The following is a 21,577-nucleotide window of genomic DNA, read 5'->3' on the forward strand; positions in this document are numbered from 1 at the left end:
AGAAAGTCCCACCTTATATACATTCTTCAAGAAAATAAAAAAGAAATGCCCTTTGCCAGCTGCTCCTGTGAGGCCGGGGTAACCTGGTGCAGGAAGGGAGCAGACTGGCCCGCTGTTTCCACGGACACGTCTGCAGCACACAGGGCCCGTCTGCTCCATCCAGCAGGCGCTGCTTAGAGGTCATGGTACTGACTGAGCTGCCTGGAAATCCTTGGTTATCTTGACCTGATGTTTGGGTGCAATGATGAGAATAAAAGCCTGTTTGGAGTGGGAGCAAGAAAGACCAGACTGCTTGGTTTGACAGCATGCATACATGAATTGGACCAATTCAGAAACTATGACCTCGATCGTTGCACCGTGACACTCTACAAATTTGTGAGGCATTTCATCCTTGACTGCTGAGGACAGTGCAGCTTACAGCTACCATCTGTCATCCGGTAGCTGGGCAGAACTTGCTGAGTGTGATGTGCCAGGCCCTGGTGATCATGTGGGCCAGTGTACTGGTGGCAGGGTACGGAGGTGGAGGTGTGCTGGAAAACAATTTGTCAGTAACTTAAAGATCATCATTTGCATTCCGTATGACCAGCAACTGCACACATGCTCAGAGGGAAATGACTCAAACCCACGAGCCTCCAGATTTAGGCTGTTTCTAGGCATTCAGGAGGGAAGATATTTTAAAGGGATTTAGCTGCTACACAAGTTACACATGTACTCTTGTAAAATGTTTCAGGCTGCTCTGAGATTCCGCTGACTCTATACCTCCTTCCCTTTTCATAGCTGCCCTTGTTACAACAGTCAGTCCAGATCTTACTTTACTTCTTTTCTCCAGGGAAGGGAACAGGGCTTCTGACTTGCCAAAAAAGGGATGTTTTAAAATACTAATGTTGAGAATTTCAACGGGGGTCCTATTATAATTCTGATAGTTTCCAAATCTTTTGCTTTTGGCATAATTTAAAGACAGTTTTATAGAGTTGTTATGGAATTGTTTAATGCCTCTTGGTTACTATGTGATTTTAAAGAGTTGGCTCTAAAGTAGTTGAAAAGTTGGGTGACTTTGCTGAAGTAAAATTCCTTTGTTTATATGAACAAGTTTTCTCAGCATGAATAAAATTGATAATAAACCTTGTCTCAATCTAGCAATAAATTATTTTTATGCACAGATATTTGAAATAATGGAATGAGGAGGGTGGTCCTATCTACGTCATTCAGATACATTTTCAGTGAAAGTTTAATATCTCATAGTTATCAGATTTGCAATATATTTATGCTTCAATCAGTTATATGCTAATCATACTTGTAAATGAAAAAGTTCAGAGGAAAACTTAAACAGGGTGTTGTAGTTATAGGCAATTTAATAAAATTAATTTAATTTACATACATATTTTGTTGTGAAGAAATGTGACAGAGTAATCAGTAAAAGATTTTTAAGCATAAACACCAATTATAGTACAGAAAAATATTATAGGAAAGTAGAGTAGAAATACCAGGTCATAAAGAAAATAATTGATTCTTATTGTAAAGCAAGGATTTGTTTATATCTTTTAAACATAGGGGATTTTGAGAATCAAATTGATGTGGTATATAGATTCTACTGGATACATTTGTAATGATATAAACATATATATATCAATATATAGTTGTATTGTTGTATTTTATTTTATTTATTTTTTGAAAAAGACAGAGTCAGAGAGAGGGACAGATAGGGACAGACAGGAAGGGAGAGAGATGAGAAACATCAATTCTTCGTTGTAGCTCCTTAGTTGTCCAGTGATTGCTTTCTCATATGTGCCTTGATCCGGGAGGGGGAGGGGCTACAGTAGAGCAAGTGACCCCTTGTTCAAGTCAGTGATCTTGGGCTCAAGCCAGTGACCATGGGATCATGTCTATGACCTACACTCAAGCCAGTGACCCCTCGCTCAAGCTGGTGAGCCTCTGCTTAAGCCAGATGAACCCATGCTCAGGCCGGGCAACCTCAGGATTTCGAACCTGGGTCCTCTGCATTCCAGTTCAACGCTCTATCCACTATGCCACCGCTTGGTCAGGCTATATAGTTGTATTTTAAAATGCCAATGTTTACAGTGCACTGCAATCCTTGCAAATATTTAAATAGAAATGATGAAAATTTTTATATGTCACTATAAAAATATTCTAGGGAGCATATTGTTTTTTAAAATTCTATTTAGCAGTAATGGGAATAAGAAAGGTTAAAGACCATTGTCTTACAGCATTAGATCTCAAGGGGGAATGCTAGCACTCTTTAGGGAGCATATTAGAATATTGGGGGACATTTTTGGTTGTCAATGATTTAAGGGTTTTATTGTCATTTGGTTTATTGGGGGCCGAGGAATCTAGACATACTGCAAAGTACAACAAAGAATATTATTGTTTCCTATAACTTTGATAAAGCCCTGATGAACTAGTCCTCTGCAAATATAAATAAGTAGAAATTTAATGCATAGTAATCCTAAGTGTGTTTAAAATAAGGAGTTTATAAAAAAATATAAGCCCAGGAATTTATGAGAGGGCCATTTCAGTGGGCAGTATTTATTTATTTATTTATTTAGTTTTTATGTGCTTTGACCGCTGGCCTTCAGCAGAGCAAGTAACCCCTTGCTTGAGCCAGCGACGTTGGGCTCAAGCTGGTGAGCTTTTTGCTCAAACCAGATGAGCCCTCGCTTAAGCTGGCGACCTCGGGGTCTCGAACCTGGGTCTTCCGCATCCCAGTCCGATGCTCTATCCACTGCGCCACCGCCTGGTCTGTCAGTGAGCAGTATTTAAATGAAATAAGTAAATTCACTAATTCACTTATTATCATGATTTGCAAATTGTCTTGGCGAATCTGCTAACACTGACAGTTTTGTTTTTTTTCCTTCTGATTCTTGTAATTTTTAGACATTTGTTATTACACTGACTAGTACTGTCTTTAGAAGTGATAAGAACACCTTGTCTCATTCTTGATCTCTGGGAGGAAGCTTTCTGTAATTGGCTATTTAAAAATTTTTTTTTATTGAGTGAGAAAGAGAGACAGGAGGGAACGAGATGAGAAGCATTAACTCATAATTGCTTCACTTTAGTTGTTTATTGATTGCTTCTCATATGTGCCTTGACCTGGCGGCTCAGGCCAAGCCAGTGACCCCTTGCTAAAGCCAGTGACCTTGGGATCATGTTGATGATTTTGTACTCAAGCCATTGACCCTGCACTGAAGCTGACAAGCCTGAGCTCAAGCTAGTGACCTCAGGGTTTTGAACTGGGGACTTCAGTGATTCAGGTGGGTGCTCTGTCCACTGCATCACCACTGGTCAGTCTGTAATAGACTGTTAAAGGTGATGTTAGCTATAGGTATTTTATAGTTCTTTTTTTTTTTTTTTTGACAGAGACAGAGAGAGTCAGAGAGAGGGACAGATAGGGACACACAGGAAGGAAGAGAGATGAGAAGCATCAATTCTTCATTGCAGCTCCTTAGTTCATGATTGCTTTCTCATATATGCTATGACTGGGGACTACAGCAGATCAAGTGACCCCTTGTTCAAGCCAGCCACCTTAGGCTCAAGCCAGTGACCTTGGGCTTTAAGCTAGCAACTTTGGGCTCAAGCCAGTGACCTTGGGGTCATGTCTATGATCCCACGCTCAAGCCAGAGACCCCACGCTCAAGCTGGTGAGCCCTTGCTCAAGCCAGATGAGCCTGTGCTCAATCTGGCAACCTCGGGGTTTTGAACCTGGGTCCTCTGTGTCCTAATTTGATGCTCTATCCACTGCACCACTGCCTGATCAGGCTATATAGTTATTTTTTAACGGATTAAAAAATATTTTTCTTTCTCTAGTTTACTATGAATTTTTGATTAAGAATGAAGGTTCATTTAGATATGACATGAAAAGCACAAGTGATAAAAGAAAAAACATGATAAATTGGACCTCATTAAAACCAAAACTTCATTTGCCCTGGCTGGTTGGCTCAACGTTAGAGCATCAGCCTGGCATGTAGATGTCCCAGGTTTGATTCCCAGTCAATGCACACAGGAGAAGCTTCTTTACCCATCCCCTTCTCTCTCTCTCTCTCTCTCTCTCTCTCTCTCTCTCTCTCTCTCAATGTCTCTGTGGCCCCCACCTCAGGCATTAAGAAGAGCTCAGTTGCTGAGCAATGGGGCAATGCCCTAGCTGGGCAGAACATCGCCCCCTAGTGGACTTGCCAGGTGGATCCCAGTTGGGGTGCATGTGGGAGTCTGTCTCTGCCTCCCCTCTTCTCACCGAATAAAACAAAATAAAATAAAAGTTCGTAAAACTATCAAGAAAATGAAAGGTAAGCTACAGGTAGGGGGAAAATATTTATAAGTCATATTCCTGAGAATTTTAAGATATAACTCTTACAGCCCACTAATAATAAAACAGATTACCCAGTAAAAAAAAAATAAGCTAAAGATTTGAATAGACATTTCAGAAAAGAAACTCTATGAATGACTAATAAACACCTGAAAAGATGCTTAACTTCAGTAGTCAGTAGGGAAATGTAAATTTAAAATCATAATATATAGCATTTCCCACCCACTTAAATGGCTATAATCAGAAAGGCAGGCTAGTGTTGGTGACTATATAGGATGAAGAGCTGATGGGTAGTGCTGATGGGATGTAAAGTGGTGCAGCTATGGTGGAAAACAGTGGCATAATTTTGTTTTTAAGGAAAATAGAAATTTATGATATGACCCAGCAATTCCACTCCTTTGTGTCTACCTGAGACACATGACGACGTTTACACAAAGACTTGTATGTGAGTGATTGTAGTAGTATTGAAACCAAAGATAGCAGCTTTCCTATTGCCTGTCACCAGCCAGCCAAATAAGTAGAGAAAAGGATTGACTTTTTATGGGCACTTGATTCAGATGGCCAGCCATCTGAGGAGACAGGGCATTATGTACCCTAAAAAGCCATCTCAGCATCCTATCCTGAGCCAGCCTTTCTATCAGTGGAAGAAAAAGGTAGGTAAGCGTTTTAGAATTTTGAAGGAGAGTTAATTGGATCATCATAGTCAAAGTTAATTGGATTACAGTCAGACAGTGTTCCCTCCTTGGAGCACAAAAGCTTTGCTTGCAGTCCCCTGGGGCACAACAGTGGATTGATCACAGATCTCATTGGGGCACGAAAGTGGATTACTTGCAGATCTCCTTGAGTCATGTAGGCCAGTTCAGGTACCCCAGTTCCAGGAACAAAGCTTTTACTTGCATTAACCATTAAGCCTATTGATTAGAACTAAAGCCACTGTTACTCAAGCTGAAATTTTAACTGTTGGGTTCCCCTATCAGTATTTTTCATAGTAGCTAAAAAAGGGAAACAATCCAAATATCCATCAGCTGATCAATAGATAAACAAAATGTTTCATGTCTTTACAATGGAATGATACTTAGTAATAAAATGAAAAAGAGTACTGTACTGATTAATTCTTACAACATGGATGAACAGAAAAACACTGCAATGTGGAAGAAAGACACAGAGACCGTATGTGGTCATGTGCCACTTCATGGTGGGAACATATTCTGAGAAATGTGCAATTAGGCGATTTTGTTGTGTGAACATCATAGAGTACACTGACACCTGGATGAGACAGCCTCTTTCAGTAATTGTATATTTATAGAACTGACTGTGCTGTAGGTTTGTTCATACCAGCATCACCACACATGACAAAGAGGTATGGACATTTTTCAGCTCTGTTATATCTTATTGGACCATCATATGACTCAATGTTGAGCATATATCCTTATGTGGTACATGACTATATTGTATGAATTTATTTATATGAAAGTCCAAAAAAGGAAAAGTTATAGGAAAATAAATTAGTAGGTACCATGGGCTAGAGGTTGGGACAGGGAGTGACTGCAGGTGGGTGTGTGGGATCATTCTGTGCTGACGGAAGCATTCTAAAGTTGGATGGTGGTGATGCTTATAGAATTCTGTAAATTTACTAAAAGTAATTGAATTGTATACTTAAAATGACTTTATTTTATATAAAGTATACCTCAAGATGTTAAAGGATGTGTTGAGTTTTTTTAATATTACACCAGTCTTGAACTTGGACTGAATATAACTTAGTCTTTGATATATTATATTTTATTTATATTACTAGTAGGTATGATTTAGTAATATTTTGTTTAGAATTTTTTTGAGACTGTTTGTGAGAAAGCTTGTTCTGTCATGTTTTTCCTTATAATGTTTTTAGTAAGTTTTTGTTTTCCTATTCTCCATGTAAGACTGTTACTTTTTTTTTTCTTCATTCTATGCTTGGAAAAATTTATTGTTGGAGCCCTATAGATATTCTTTGTTGGAAAGTTTTTAATTACATATTCAATTTTTTAAATATGTATTTGTGTTTTTAGATTTTCTTTGTCACTTTTTTTTTTAACAGGGACAGAGAGTGAGTCAGAGAGAAGGATAGAGACAGACAGACAGGAACGGAGAGAGATGAGAAGCATCAATTATCAGTTTTTCGTTGAGACACTTTAGTTGTTCATTGGTTGCTTTCTCATATGTGCCTTGACCGTGGGGCTTCAGCAGACCGAGTAACCCCTTGCTTGAGCCAGCGACCTTGGGTCCAAGCTGCTGAGTTTTTTGTCAAACCAGATGAGCCCACGCTCAAGCTGGCGACCTCGGGGGTCTGGAATCTGGGTCCTCTGCATCCCAGTCTGACGCTCTATCCACTGTGCCACCGCCTGGTCAGGCTCTTTGTCACTTTTAATAATTTGTTTTGTTTTGGGAATTTGTCCATGTCACAAACTTTTCCAAATTTATTGGGCCAAGGTTGTTGATACTCTTATTGTTTTAGTGTCTGTCAAGTCCTCAGTATTTATTATCCCTCCTCTTCATTCTCAGCGCTGGGATCTGTGCCTGCTCTGATGTTACGCGGCTAGTCCTGCTAAATGGTCCATAGTTTGTTTGTTTTCAGAGAACCAGCTTTTTTTATTTTTCTCTCTTGCATATTTATTTTCTATTTTAAAGTTTTGTGTCCATTTTTACTATTTTTTTCTTGAACTTTTGGATTATTCTTTTGCTGTGTCTTGATAAGGACACTGGCTTCCTTGCTTTATTGGTGGTTACTGTGCTGATCCACTGTGATTGTGGAAACGTCCCTCTTTTTGGTTCTGTCATGTTTTGCCTTCTATATTGTGGTGCCGTCTTATTTTATGTATTCCAGGTTAGAATTTTTGAGACTTTTTTTAGTGGATCATCCTGTTTATTATTGTAAAATGATCCTCTAGCTTTAGTGATATTTCTTGCATTGGGTCCCTTTTGTCCGGTATTAAGATGAGTTTACAAGTTTTCTTTTGGTCAGTGTTGCATATTTTTTACCCTTTTACTTGAGCCATTCTGAGCCCTTATATTTCAAGGTATGCTTCTAGTAATCAGGAAGCAGTATACAATAAAATTTTAAACTCTACTATTACAATCTTCTGCTTGAAGAATACCTTGTAGTGTTTCTTTAGTATGGGCCTACTGGTGTCAGATTGTGTGTGTGTGTGTGTGTGTGTGTGTGTGAGAGAGAGAGAGAGAGAGAGAGAGAGAGAGAGAGAGAAATTTCTTCTTTCACCATCATTTTTGAAGGACTATCTTAGTCTCAGATTCTAATTTGGCAGTTATTTTCTGTTGAGAAGTCAGCTTGAGGTATTAATTGTCTTAATTGTTTTTTGGCAGCTTCTAAGATTTTCTTCTTGATTTTGTTTTTTAGAAGTTGGTCCTGGTGTAATTTTCTTTGTGTTTACCATGGTTTATATTTCACCTTCAGGGGTCTCAACGGAAGCCTTGGGGTGCTGCTCCTCTTGCAAGCCATGGGCACCAATTTTGTCTCCCATTTGTAGAACATTTATTAGAAACTTACTTTTGCTTTGAAGCCCTCATACGGGTTGGCTGGCTTAGTAGTACTCCATTGCCCTCAAATAGTGTCTTACTCATTTTATCCAGTGTTTCCTGGAAGAATTGATAATAAGCTGTTCCATCAGAGCTGGCAATACAAGTCCATGCAAGTGTTTTATTAAAGATGAGTAGTGTTACAGATTTATTGTTGCTGATGGAAATGATTTTTAAAAGAGGGTTACTATTGAGGATGCCAGCAGGAAGAGGATAAGGGCTGATGTGATGTCCCTGGGGAGACAAAAAGGGGTGAAATCTAGTGCAGAAGGGGACAGTTGGCCTCTGTCATGAATTAGTCCATCTGTGGTAATAGGAGGTAAGGCCGAGAATGTGGGTTCAAATCCTCGTATGTGGGTTAATTTAGTGGTCGGTGCTGGTGGAATTTCTCTTTTGAATGCTGTTGTGTTCTTTGTAAGTTGGCATCAGGATTGGGTAAGAGGTTTTGAGGTTCGAGGGAGAGAAGGTAAAAACGGTGTGTGGATGTGTACAGTTGAGTGGATGGGTTAGGGAAAGACAGCAGAATTGTCCGGTGGCCTGAGGGGTCACCTGAGAGGAGTAGTTGTGGACTTAGATCAATGGTAGTCAACCTGGTCCCTACCGCCCACTAGTGGGCGTTCTAGCTTTCATGGTGGGCGGTAGCTGAGCAACCAAAGTATAAATAAAAGATAGATTTAACTATACTAAGTTGTTTTATCAAGATTTATTCTGCCAAACTTAGGGAAAATCCAATATAAAGTACTTGGTAAGTAATTATTATTATCTGTTTTAACTTGCTGTAACACTGCTTTATAAATTTTATAAAGTAAAGTTACTTCCCTACTTTATAAATCATCATTACTATGGAACTGGTGGGCGGTTAGAAAATTTTACTAACAGAGATACAAAAGTGAGTGGTAGGTATAAAAAGGTTGATTACCCCTGACTTAGAGGATCGAAACCATAAAAAGAAAATAATTTTTTACTTTATAAGAAGTGAATTCAAAAACTAAAAGAACTGAGAAATACTCGGCCTCAAATAAAACTTTGGATACTCTCAAATAAAAAATTTATGATCACAGAAGGAATAGGGACAACACGATATTTTTAGATTCTGAATGTTCAAGATTGCAGGAAATGTTTCCGAGGTAAAAAACAAAAAGGTTTTTTTAAGTCTTTTGAAAGTAGTCTCAAAGTCACAATACAAATGTTTAACATTCTGTAGAGAAAGTAATTGTTTCTAGAAAAAACCTTGAATCCCGAAGAAGTTCCACAGTGATGTGTGTGGAGACGGCTGCAGCCAGTTATCAGAGTGCGTCTTCCCAACCTCTCTGTTGGGATGGGAGGTGGGGGCGGGGCAGCGGATGACTGCACCAGTCAAGACCCAAACCCTGATTGCCTCTAGCTCCTGGCATGGCTTCCAGCAGCCTAGTCTCTAGCCTGAGTGTGGTTTTCAGGGCATGCTGCAAGGTCACAGTCAGAGTGCTGGGAAAGCCCCCTGGCCCCCTCTGTAGCACTAGTTGGGGTGTAGAGGGCACCCTAATGGTGAGGACTAATGGAGCCCGTGGTGTAGTTATGGGGCTCCTTCAGGACCAGCTCATCCAGAGCCCGTCTGCCTCCCCTTCCTTGCTCTGGTTCCTCTTGCATGGATGCCTATTGCATGTAGCACTACATTTAGCTACTTTTATTAACCAACCTGTATTAGCCAACATACACTGAGCAACGTTTTATATTCTCGATTTAAAATTGTATTCTCAATGTTAAATGGCAATGAGTTGAACCATTATTTATTTTAACAGATGCATCCTACTGGTTTAGAAAATTTTTTTAGCCCTAATAACATTTTTCTTTCATGCTGAATTTTAAGTCTTCATGGAAAAATTAATTATGAAGACATATATCAGATATCCAAAAACATTTGCCGTATCCGTACCCACCACGTACACTACTACAAAGATTGTAGCCCTTCCTCTGTGCGTGTTGCCAGTCACATCTTTTCTTCCCCAGATGTCACCGCCAGCTGAACTTGGTATCTCTTATTTCCATGCATGTGTTAGATCCCTAAGTAGCATTGTTGCGTAACATGGTTATCCTGTGTATCTTTTTGTAATTATATATAATTACAAGTGTGTGTAATTATATATCTTTCAACATTTTTATATTTATCCACATTTATATTCTTAATTCCTTCATTCCCTTGTATACCATTTCCCAGTTTTATTATTAAGCCTTTTGATCAATATTTAGGTAATTTCCAAGTTTTTGTTATTTTATCTATGTTGCATTGAATATTAATATTCACACTTCCTTGGGCGTATGTTTGAGAGATATTCTAGGGTGTATATATGTGTGTGTACATGGATATGTCAACTGCAGCTCTCCCTCCCACAGGAAGTGTGTGGGCTCAGAATGTCCCAGCCTCAGCTGGTTGATACTTGATGCTATGTCTAATCATGATTAATTTATAATGGGCTAATAAGAGAGTAAGTAACGAAGTGTATGCCTTCTGTGTTCTAATTTTAAGTCTTCTATTTGCCTGTTTATTTAAATGGGGACCCACCCTTCTCGCATAGCTTGATATTACAAAAAGAATGTCTTTGTTAAGCCAGTGTACATGGTCCCTTAAAGAATTCTTTATTTTCCTCTGTTTCAAAGTTATGATTCTGTGATCAGCTCATAGTTATGAAATTGTCAGTTTGTTCATACGTTAAAGCCAGCGATTCTGAAAAGAGATCTGTGGTCACCATGAAATGATTTTCTTTCACAGTAGGAAGGTATGATCGGCCCTTCTCCCTGGGACAAAAGCAGTGGTGGATAAAACTGCCAGCATTTTTGCAAGAACCAAGGAAGTGGCATCAGTCTGTAGTTATGTTAACATGAAGATTTATTTGTATTATTTAATGAAAAAATATTTTAAAAATTTGTAGTTTTAGTTTCTAGTAGAGTAACTATCGGTTCACATAATCTAAACACAGTCTCTTCCTATGAGAGCCTGTGGTAGGTGCATGAACAGCCAGATTTGTTTTCATCCTGATGCTGGCCTTTGAGAAAGAAAGTGTAGGTAATATAACTTCTTCCATAGATAAATCAGTTACTTTAAATTTTACATATGAATTAAAAAATTCAATTTATTGAATTAAAATTTTGATTTCTAACTGGGTTATATTTGTAAATAAAATACTTTGCAGGTGCTGACCTTAAGGAAAGAGTCAAAATGAATCCCAGTGAAGTTGGTCCTTTTGTCTCCAAATTGAGAGCAGTGATTAGCGAAATTGGTAAGTCCAGTTGAATTCTTCCTTTAGCATGTGGAAGGTGACCTTGACTGTCAGATGTAAAGAGTTGCATACTGTCTTTATATATAAAATGGGCCCCAATACTTATATAATTAGATAATCATGACCTGTAGCTGGTTGTTGTAAAATAATAGCATGTACTCTATTTGATTTGAAAATTTGTGAAGAATGTTTTATCATTAAAGAAACTTCCTATTTAAGATGAAATGGCATATGAAGATAATTGTTGTAACACAAAGAGTAATTCAGCATAAGCTTTTGACTTAAAGTATCAATACTCTAAAGTAATTTCTTATACAAATGTATTTGTAGATTTGGTGTTTTTTATTTCTTACATAAATAGAATTGTGCTATTTTCTTAGAATTACAGACTTTTTATGCAATATTTATATCTCACTACATATCAATCTACTTTATTATTACTTTTTAGTAATAATCCATATTATCATCCATATATTACAGTTACTTTTAAAAGTTATTTATTAATGAACATTTTTTGTTATTTATAAACAAACAATGAATTTCTTTGTACCAAATCTTTCAGAACATTAGTATGTGTCTTTATAGGATAGATTCCTAAACATGGGATTATAGTTCTAACTATCATGTGTTCATTATACAGTTTAATAAATCCTACCAGATTATATTTTAAAAAATTGCAATAATTTGTATTTCCATCAATTATATGACAGTACCTGTTTCCTCATATTTCTGCCAGCATTTCATGTTGCTATCTAAAAAGTTTTTCAGAGTTAAAAAAAAAGACATCTTAATTTTGTAAATTGCATTTCCCCAAGAAGTTTTGTCATGTTTTATCTTTTTAGTTTAGACTTGTCTTTCTCATTCAATAATAAATTGGCTTTTCTCATCCTTCATCTCTTTTTCATGGCATTATTTAAGGAGTACTTATATATTTATTTGGCCTTGGTCCTGTACTGGTTTCTTCCCCACAAACTTATTCCTAGCTATTTTATAGCATTGACACCTTTGAGTTGGATCTCCCCTATTCATTTCTGCAGAAGTCTGGTACTATAGGTCTGTAAGAAAGTTATTAAATTTTATGTGCTTATTTTCTCTCATGCCAACTTTCTGATTACCTGTACCAGTTACGGTTATTTCTCAATTTTGTGTTTTCACAGTTGTTAAGTTTATTGTTTGTAAGTGATCCTCTTCTTTTCCCAATATTGTAACCTTATATACAGTATGTCCGTAAAGTCATGGTGCACTTTTGACCGGTCACAGGAAAGCAACAAAAGACAATAGAAATGTGAAATCTGCACCAAATAAAAGGAAAACCCTCCCAGTTTCTGTAGGATGATGTGGCAGCATGTGCGCATGCGCAGATGATGACATAACACCGTGTGTACAGTGGAGCAGCCCACAGCCATGCCAGTCGAGATGTGGACAGTACAGAGGAAAGTTCAGTGTGTTCTGTGGCTTGCAAAATTCGAATCCGTGACCAAAGTGCAACGTGAATATCGGCGCGTTTATAATGAAGCGCCACCACATAGGAATAACATTACTCGGTGGGATAAGCAGTTGAAGGAAACCGGCAGTTTGGTGGAGAAACCCCGTTCTGGTAGGCCATCAGTCAGTGACGAGTCTGTAGAGGCTATATGGGATAGCTACCTAAGGAACCCTAAAAAAACTACGTGAGCCCACATCAAACTGTACTGAATAGGTATGAAACTGGGAGAGTTTTCCTTTTATTTGGTGCAGATTTCACATTTCTATCGTCTTTTGTTGCTTTCCTGTGACCAGTCAAAAGTGCACCATGACTTTACAGACACACTGTATATTTTTATATATTTTCTTTTTTTTTTTTTTACAGGGACAGAGAGAGAGTCAGAGAGAGGGATAGACAGGGACAGACAGACAGGAACGGAGAGAGATGAGAAGCATCAATCATCAGTTTTTTGTTGTGACACCTTAGTTGTTCATTGATTGCTCTCTCATATATGCCTTGACCGCAGGCCTTCAGCAGACCAAGTAACCCCTTGCTCGAGCCAGCGACCTTGGGCTCAAGCTGGTGAGCCTTGCTCAAACCAGATGAGCCTGCGCTCAAGCTGGTGACCTCGGGGTCTCGAACCTGGGTCCTCAACATCCCAGTCCGATGCTCTATCCACTGCGCCACTGCCTGGTCAGGCTATATTTTCACATTGCCTAAGGTCTTGGTACAATATTCAGTTGTTGAAGTGAGCATGTTTATCCTTATTTGACTTTGATGAAAACTTTTAATATTTTACCAGTAATTTATCAAGTTCAGGGAATTTTCATTGTTCAGCTAAACTGGCCTTATATTACTAGAATAAGCCACATCTGGTCATTGTGCTTAGTGATTGTAGTAGTTTTTACCATGGTTTTTACTGTATTGTATTGGATTCATTTATAATCATGAATGAGATTGACTGTCTCGTTTTGTTTTTGTGTTACGCTTTCCTGGCTCGGTGTCAAGGTTATGGAGGCAGCCTCCTAGAATGCAGTGCAAAGCCTGACATCCTTTCTGTGCTCTCCTGGGAGTTGTCTGTTAGCATTAGACCATGTAGCTTCTTTTGGAGTCTTGTGTGGTTTTGTTATTGTTGTTTACTTGTATTTTTTTTAGAGTTAAGTTTTAAAATATATGTGTTTTCTTTTCTAGAATCGTTGTTGTCATCTTTCTGTATTTTTTTATCCTTGTTAGTGTTAGCAGAGGCTTTTTTCTGCCTCTTTCTCCAGTGTCAGCCTAATGGTCAGAGCCTCCTGAGGGGGATCGTGGATTGTTTCCCTGTTGGTCAGAGCGCTTGATCATGGAAGGGAAAGTTGGGGCTGTCTGTAACTTTATATGTGTGCTTGGAGGAGTGGCTGAGACTGGTCCAGTTGTACACACCACCTTGATGTTTCTTCTGAGTCTCTTCTAGCGTATTCATCTGAAATTGGAATTTTTCTGGGAATTTGTAAATGAAGAGCTGTTTCTGATTTTGCAGTGGCATTCTCTTTTCAGTGATCGTAGGTACAGCTTTTTTGTTGTGGATCCTGATTCACCTACCTTTTTTTCTTCCATGAATATATATATATTTTAAGTGACAGGAGGGGAGAGTGTGAGACAGACTCTCTCATGTGCCCCAACTGAGATCCACCCACAGTCCCCATCTGGGGCTGATGCTCAAATCAATCAAACTATTTTTAGTGCCTGAGGCTGATGTACCCAGACCAACCAAACTATCTTCAGCACCTGGGGTGGACGCTGGAACTAATCGAGCCAGTGGCTGTGGTTGGGGAAGAGAAAGAGTAGGGGGAGAGGGAGCAGGAGGCAGATGGTTACTTTTCATGTGTGCCCTGATCAGGAATCAAACCCAGAACATCAATATGGCAGGGCTAGTGCTCTATCCACTGAACCAACCAGCCAGGGGCCCCAATATTTTTTTTTAAGTATTTTTTTTTAAATTTATTTATTCATTTTTAGAGAGGAGAGAGAGACAGAGAGGGAGAGAGAGGAGAGAGAGAGACAGAGAGAGAGAAGGGGGGGAGGAGCTGGAAGCATCAACTCCCATATGTGCCTTGACCAGGCAAGCCCAGGGTTTCGAACCGGCGACCTCAGCATTTCCAGGTCGACACTTTATCCACTGCGCCACCACAGGTGAGGCCCCAATATTTTTTAATGATACTTTTCATTGCAACATTACAATGAACATAAAATTGTTAAATTACCTTTTACTGTGGCTTAATGGCTTCATTTTGAGGGGCAGGTCAAAACTAAGTTTCTCAATCATCTAATCTACTCTAATCTACTCATTTAATATATGAAACCAGGAACAGACAGTATTTTTTAAAGGGACAGATAGTGATATATTTGGCTTTGCAAAGCCATTATGGTCTCTCTCAACAGTTACTCAACCTTTCTTTTATTTTTTAAGGACTTTATTTTTCAGTTAATATCAAAATGAAGAGGAAGATACAAAGATTCTTCATATACCCCCTACGTGCACATATGCTTAGCCTCCCTCATTGTCATTCCCCCTCCAGAGTGGTACATTTATTACCATTTATGAATCTACACTGATATATCATAACCACCCAGAGCCCATAGTTCACTTTAGGGATCACTCTTGGTGTTGGACATTCTGTGGGTTTGAGTAATGCAAAATGACGTGTATCCATAATCATAATGTCACACAGTGTTTTCACGCCCTGAAAATTCTCTGTGTGAGACCTCGTCATCCCCTTTCCTCTCTGACAACTACTTTTTGGCGTCTCCATAATTTTGCATTTCTAGAATGTCATACAGTTCAAATCATACAGTTTATAGCCATTTTGAACTGGCTTCCTTCACAAGATAACATTCATTAAAGTTTCCTCCATGTTTTTTCATGGCTTGATATTTTATTTTTATTGCTGAATAATATTTCATTATTTGGATGTACCACAGTTTATCCACTCACCTAATGAAGGACATTGTGGTTGCTTTCAAGTATTGGCAAGTATGAATATAACTGCCATATAATTATGAATAAAACTGTGTAGGCTTTTGTATGGGCCTAAATTTTCAAGTCCTTTGTGTGGATACCAGGGAGCACAATTGCTGGATCCCATGGTGAGACTTTGTTTAGCTTTGTAAAGAGCTGCCGGTCCTCCAAGGCAGAGATACCATTCTGTGGTGATGAATGAGACTGTTGCTCCACATCCTCACCAGCATGTGTTCCAGAGTCTGGCCATTCTAACAGGGATGTAATGGTGTCTCGTTTTAATTTTTAATTCCCTGGTGACATATGGGATGGAGCATCTCATCATCTACTTGTTTGCCCTCTCTGTATCTTCCTTGGTGAGATGTCTGTTAAGGTCTTTGGCCTAGTGTTTGAGTTGCTTGTTTTTCTTATTGTTGAATTTTAAGAGTTCTTTGTTTATTTTAGATCACAGTCTTTTATCTGATGTGTCTTTTGCAAATATTTTCTCCCAGTCTGTGGTTTGTCTTCTCATTCTCTTGATGTTGTTTGCAGAGCGGAAGTTTTTTGTTTTGAAGTCTAGCATGTCCATTATTTCTTTCACGGGTCATGCCTTTGGTGTTGTGCTGGCGTTCCCCCTTATCTGCAGTCTCTCTTCTTTTGGTTTCAGGTACCTGTGTCAGCCAGGCTCTAAAAATATGAAATGGAAAATTACAGAAATAAGCAAGTCATAAACTATAAATTGCATCATTTTGAGTCGTGGGATGAAATGTTGCACTGTTCCGTTCTGTCCCAGCTGGGGCCGGAGTCATCCAGTGTGCTCACGCTGCATGGGCTGTCTGTCCCTTAGTCCCTTAGAGGCTGTCGTGGTTATGTCATGCTGTTGCAGTGCTCGTGTTCAGGGAACCCCATTAGTAGCCTAATGCCAAGTGACTTTCTCTCATCACATGGGCACTGTAGCATCTCACATCATCACAAGAAGGGTGAGTGCAGTGAAAAGGTATTTGGAGAGACTCCATATTTACAGAACTTTTATTATAGTATATTGTTATAATTACTATATTTTTGTTGTTACTCTCTTACTGTGTGTAATTGATAAATTAAGTTTTATGACAGGTAGTATGTATGTATAGGGAAAAATCATAGTTCAGTACTTATTTGCATTTGAGACATCCACTGAAAATGCAGTTTGAGGCAAGTCTACCTGTCAATACCCCAGAATGGAAACATAAAAAGAAAACAATAAAAGTAAAGTCTTTTTCCTATATATCTATGGCTAATTTTGCTTGCACTTTGGAGTGCATTTCTCTACTGTGATTTGAAACAAGTGGAACTGCTGAGGTCCCCTTTGACAAATACACCATGATAGCCTGTCATATATTACTGGGTGGCTGTCTAGGGTATTAGTTCTGACTTAGTTCTTAGTTTGGTGATTTTAAGGGAATTTGTTATTACTATGCTTCATTACATATATGTGCTGCATATATTCTTTATACTTGCCAAATTAGTTGTGTTTTTAAAAAATCCGTATATCTTGAGTTCAGCAAACACTTCTTATGTTATCACTTGAACACTTTTCTGTCTTTTTTATGTACATTCTTTTTTTTAAATTTTATTTTCAAGAGCAGCCAAATTCTAGCTTTTTAGAAAATATCTCCCAATTTTAAGGTTTTTTTTCCCTAGGGAGAGAAAAAGCCCTTTGACTGTCTGACAGATTGGTTTGTGGACCAGATCCTCACATGGTTCCTCTCACTTAGCTTGTTCTCACTGGAGAACAGCTTTTCGGAGTTACTTTCCCGTGGGAGGAGTGTCTGTGGATGTTAGTGAGTGCTGGTGGGCGCTCCTGCATTGTACCCGTGGGCTCTGTCATGTACACTGTGCTGGCGCCTGTTCATACCAACTCAAGACGATGGTACATTTTCAGGGACTTTGTGAGCTGGTTTTCAAAACCATAGACATCTTGAAATTGGCCATTTTAGCATTATCAGTAATGGTACAAATCAGGATTTTTCCTGCCTGTTTGATACCACTTTTGATCTTGGCCTGTTAACGTTTCCATTTTCTACAACTAGGGGATCTTTCTTTGGGGCCTGAGGAGTGGGTGGACTTTGCTTTTGCTGTGCTGTGCTGTGCTGTGCTGTGCTCCTCTTCTACGGAAGAGAGTCTGGACGGGCCTGCAGCCACGGGACTCGTTTGAAAGCTGTTGCACTCTATTAAAATGAGATCTTTGACAAGATTTTTTTTAATAACAAGATTTTAAGAAGGCCTCTATTTTGTTCAGAGTCACTAAATTCCTTACTTTACTATTCCTAACTTCTTAGAAAGCCTCTTAAAGAGTAACTCCAAAATCCTAGAACCAAATTTAATTCTTTGGTCCTTTTTAAAGAAAAAAAAAAGCCATACGGTTCTTTTTGAGATGTTTCATTCTAAAGAAATGGTGAATTCTCAGCTTTCTGAAGGTTAGTTCTTGTTACAGTCTCCTCCCTCCTTGGAGGAGGGAGTGTCCAGGTTGAACGCAGAAATGTTACTTGTTAGGCAAGTGACTGCTGATGCACAGATATGAATTAATCCCGATCTAGTAACGGCTGCTGTTCCTGAACTCCCTATGCTTCTCCAGCTGCATGAGGCACACCTTTCTTCTGCTCTTTAATGTGTGCAAGTGGGCCCATCACTACTGGGATCACCATTGTCCACACTCCCCCACATTCCCTTCCCTATGGGTGACCACTTCACTTTTGTCTATGTCCATGAGTCTCAGTTTTATATCACACTTATGTGTGAAATCATACAGTTCTTAGTTTTTTCTGATTTACTTATTTCACTCAGTGTAATATACTCAAGGTCCATCCATGTTGTAAATGTCACTATGTCATCATTTCTTATGGCTAAGTAGTATTCCGTTGTGCATATGTACCACATCTTCTCTATTTGTTTTGATGTCAGTGCATTGGCTCAGTGTAACATTTTCTTTAAAGAGATTTGCCACAAGATTTTTATTTTGTTGGAGAAAAGTTACATTTTATATGTATTAGCAAGATATGGTGAGTTTTTATGAATTGTTTCAATGTTTATTGAAAATCTCTCCATTTGGAGGTCTCAGATGTGGACGCCAGTCTTCTTGCCACTGTCCAGTACTTTTTTTACTTCCTTGCGGGAACACAGTGGGCTTTCCCACCTGTATCTGATGTCTAGTATAGTAACTGGCACACGAGGCCCCTGCCTGAAAGGGTGCATCGACCAGCATCCTATTGGGGCAGCCAGGTGAGCCAGGTTGTACTGCTCTCCTCTCACCTTCAGGTGCATCCTCGCCCGGAAGCCCTTTCTGTCTGCCTCCACCTAAAATCGCAAAAATCATTCCTGTACTGGCCTGAGTTTGATCCTGTCTTCTCACCCAGTTCTTGCTGCTTCCAGGATGTGACAGAGAATGACAGAAGGAACATAGGTAGAGCAGTTTGATTATTTATTGTGACTAGTAAATTAGGGTAATTATTAGATATTTGCTAGCTTGGAGTGGGAGGTGTGGCTCAGGAGTTCCAAGTTTGAAATGTGAAGGTAGAGGCATCCAAGTGGTGATGGCAGGCAGGAGATTAGAAATGAGTTTGGAGTTTAGGCAAATAGTCCAGGCTCGTGATGGAAATTTGGGAGCCATCGGATTCTGGATGGCATGTGGAGCCTGGAAACTGCATAGGGGATAAAAGTCTAGTGACCCCGAGGCCTTAGAATCTTCAAGGCCGGAGTGAGAAATAAGCAGAAAGGTGATTGAGCAGCATCCGCCAGAGTCGGGAGAGAGAAACAGTATTCTGCAAGCCGAGTGAAGCAAGTCGTTCATGAAGAAGGAAGGTGTGATCAGACAGCTAGCAGGCCAAGTAGGATGGATGCTGAAGAACTGACTGCTGGGCTTTGCTCCATGGTCGCACCTGTTGACTTTAACAAGTGCCCGTTGGCGAGGCTGTGGGCGCCGCTTCCTTGGCTGGCAGAGATGAGAAAGCGCCACTCCTTGGGCAACTTTGGGAAGCCCCCTCGTCTGACTGTTGGGTTTTTGGTTTAGGTTCATTTAGAAAAAACTGATTATTTGAAATTTACCCTGTTTATGTATAAATACTTCCCATAATTTGATTTTCCCCTCAAAACTAGGTATATAATAGACCTTTTTATGAAGCATTCACATCTGATTTATCATGGGTTAATCGTAGTCTTTGATGTAAGATTCAGATTTTTGAATATGGGTAAGGTATGAATAACTTTTACCAAAGTTTAAAGTGTGGTATTTGTCAATTCATCCATTTAGTCATTATATTCTCTTTAATTATAAAAAATGTTAATCTAAGTATGTGCTTGTAAAGTAAACTTGTAATAGTATCCCATTTTAGGATTTAGAGAATCCTGAGTAGGGGATACAGAGGGGCTTGCCTAAGTTCCAGGCACAACCCTTTCTGGGTTTCCCATTGATTTAGAGGCCTCTCGTTTATTCACAAAAAAAACAAAACAAAACAGAGGTAATCGATGCTTTAGAGTTTAATAAGTTATCACCATTATAAAAATCAAAGCTTTTCCAGATGTTTCATTTTTTTTTACTTTATCTGAAATAAAGCTTATTCTGAAAATACTTAATTACTATCACAATGATGATAATACAGTCAGAGAGGTCATGCACTTGTAATGTATTTTCTTGGCTATTACCTAAATGATTACTGTATTTGACTTTTATTTTAGATGTTATGTTCACTTTTTGTTTGTTTGTTTGCTTGTTTCTTTGAAGGTCAAGGAGATTTTCTAAGTAAGGAATTTAGTTACATTGGATTCAATTCAGGGTATATTTTATCACAATCCCGAAATTAATGTAACGACTAGAAATTGGAAAAAGTGACTTATTGAATGTGAAAGATGGGTGGATGGAATAGTCCAGTTAACTCTTTGTTATTTTTCCAAGTAGTAACTGTCAGATTTTAATTTTAGTTTTTTTATCCTTCTGCCAAGCATGATGGGAATTGGCCAAGTGCCTGGGAGCCATTGTTCCCTCCGAGTGAGCGCCGGCCTGTGAGTCATGTTGAGAATAGTTGCACCGCGTCCTTTGCAACCTGGGTCTCCTTTCCTATTTGGAATTTTATTGCCTTTGCTGAGTTGCATTGTGTTAACCACATGTCTTTGGATGGTTTTGTGAAAATTACGCTGTTTTGGTAAGTGTAAGGTATTTTTCCCCGCTGAGAAGGTAGGAAGAGGCCAGAGCCACGAAGTGTGGAATAATAAAAGGCTTTATTGAATACAGAGCGTACATCCCACCCGCCTGGCGAGGTTTCTGGCCCCGAGGAAAGATGGAGGCCAGGGAAGTCGCAAGGATTAAACTGTGTGGGAGATATTTAAAGGGTCCCTCTAGGGAAGTCGAGCTAATATGACGTGGTGAAATCTCACTGGCTGGCAGACAGTCACTTTTTTCCAAAGGGTTCCTGTGAAGCTTCTTTTGGTGCGCTTGGTTGTGGGCGGTCCTAGCCAAAGTTCGCGGGTCTGGGTTCCCCACGTGACCATCCCCCATATCCACTGACCTTACATTCTGACCTTTTGTGTTAAATAGAAAAGGGGCGCTGTTTATTCGTCTGGCTACTTCCTGCTGATTAGGGGCATCGTGGGGAAGGGGAGATCGGAGAGTGGTCACGAGGAACATCTGTGTGGCCGTGAGTTGAGAAACTTCGTGGATGCGGTCCTGTAAGGATTTTAAAAAAGGCCCTGGCCGGTTGGCTCAGTGGTAGAGCGTCGGCCTGGCGTGCGGAAGTCCCGGGTTTGATTCTCGGCCAGGGCACACAGGAGAGGTGCCCATCTGCTTCTCCACCCCTCCCCCTCTCTTTCCTCTTTGTCTCTCTCTTCCCCTCCCGCAGCCGAGGCTCCATTGGAGCAAAGATGGCCCAGGCACTGGGGATGGCTCCTTGGCCTCTGTCCCAGGCGCTAGAGTGGTTCTGGTCACGACAGAGCGACGCCCCGGATAGGAAGAGCATCGCCCCCTGGTG

The 21,577-nt window shown here is 39.6% G+C and overlaps 1 protein-coding gene across 5 annotated transcripts in view; it reads left to right on the forward strand.

Moving 5' to 3' along the window:
- Nucleotides 1-21,577, forward strand: part of AUH (AU RNA binding methylglutaconyl-CoA hydratase) — a 162,560-nt gene that overhangs the window by 34,104 nt on the left and 106,879 nt on the right. For all 5 annotated transcript variants that reach the window (XR_010729108.1, XM_066257507.1, XM_066257508.1 and 2 more), the window contains one exon: nt 11,056-11,142. Coding sequence is in view for 4 of the 5 variants with exons in the window: in XM_066257507.1 (XP_066113604.1) it covers nt 11,056-11,142 (87 nt within the window). In the remaining variant the exon portion in view is untranslated. The remainder of the gene's footprint in view (nt 1-11,055; nt 11,143-21,577) is intronic.

The sequence above is a fragment of the Saccopteryx bilineata genome, chromosome 2, assembly GCF_036850765.1.
Source record: "Saccopteryx bilineata isolate mSacBil1 chromosome 2, mSacBil1_pri_phased_curated, whole genome shotgun sequence".
NCBI lineage: Eukaryota > Metazoa > Chordata > Mammalia > Chiroptera > Emballonuridae > Saccopteryx > Saccopteryx bilineata.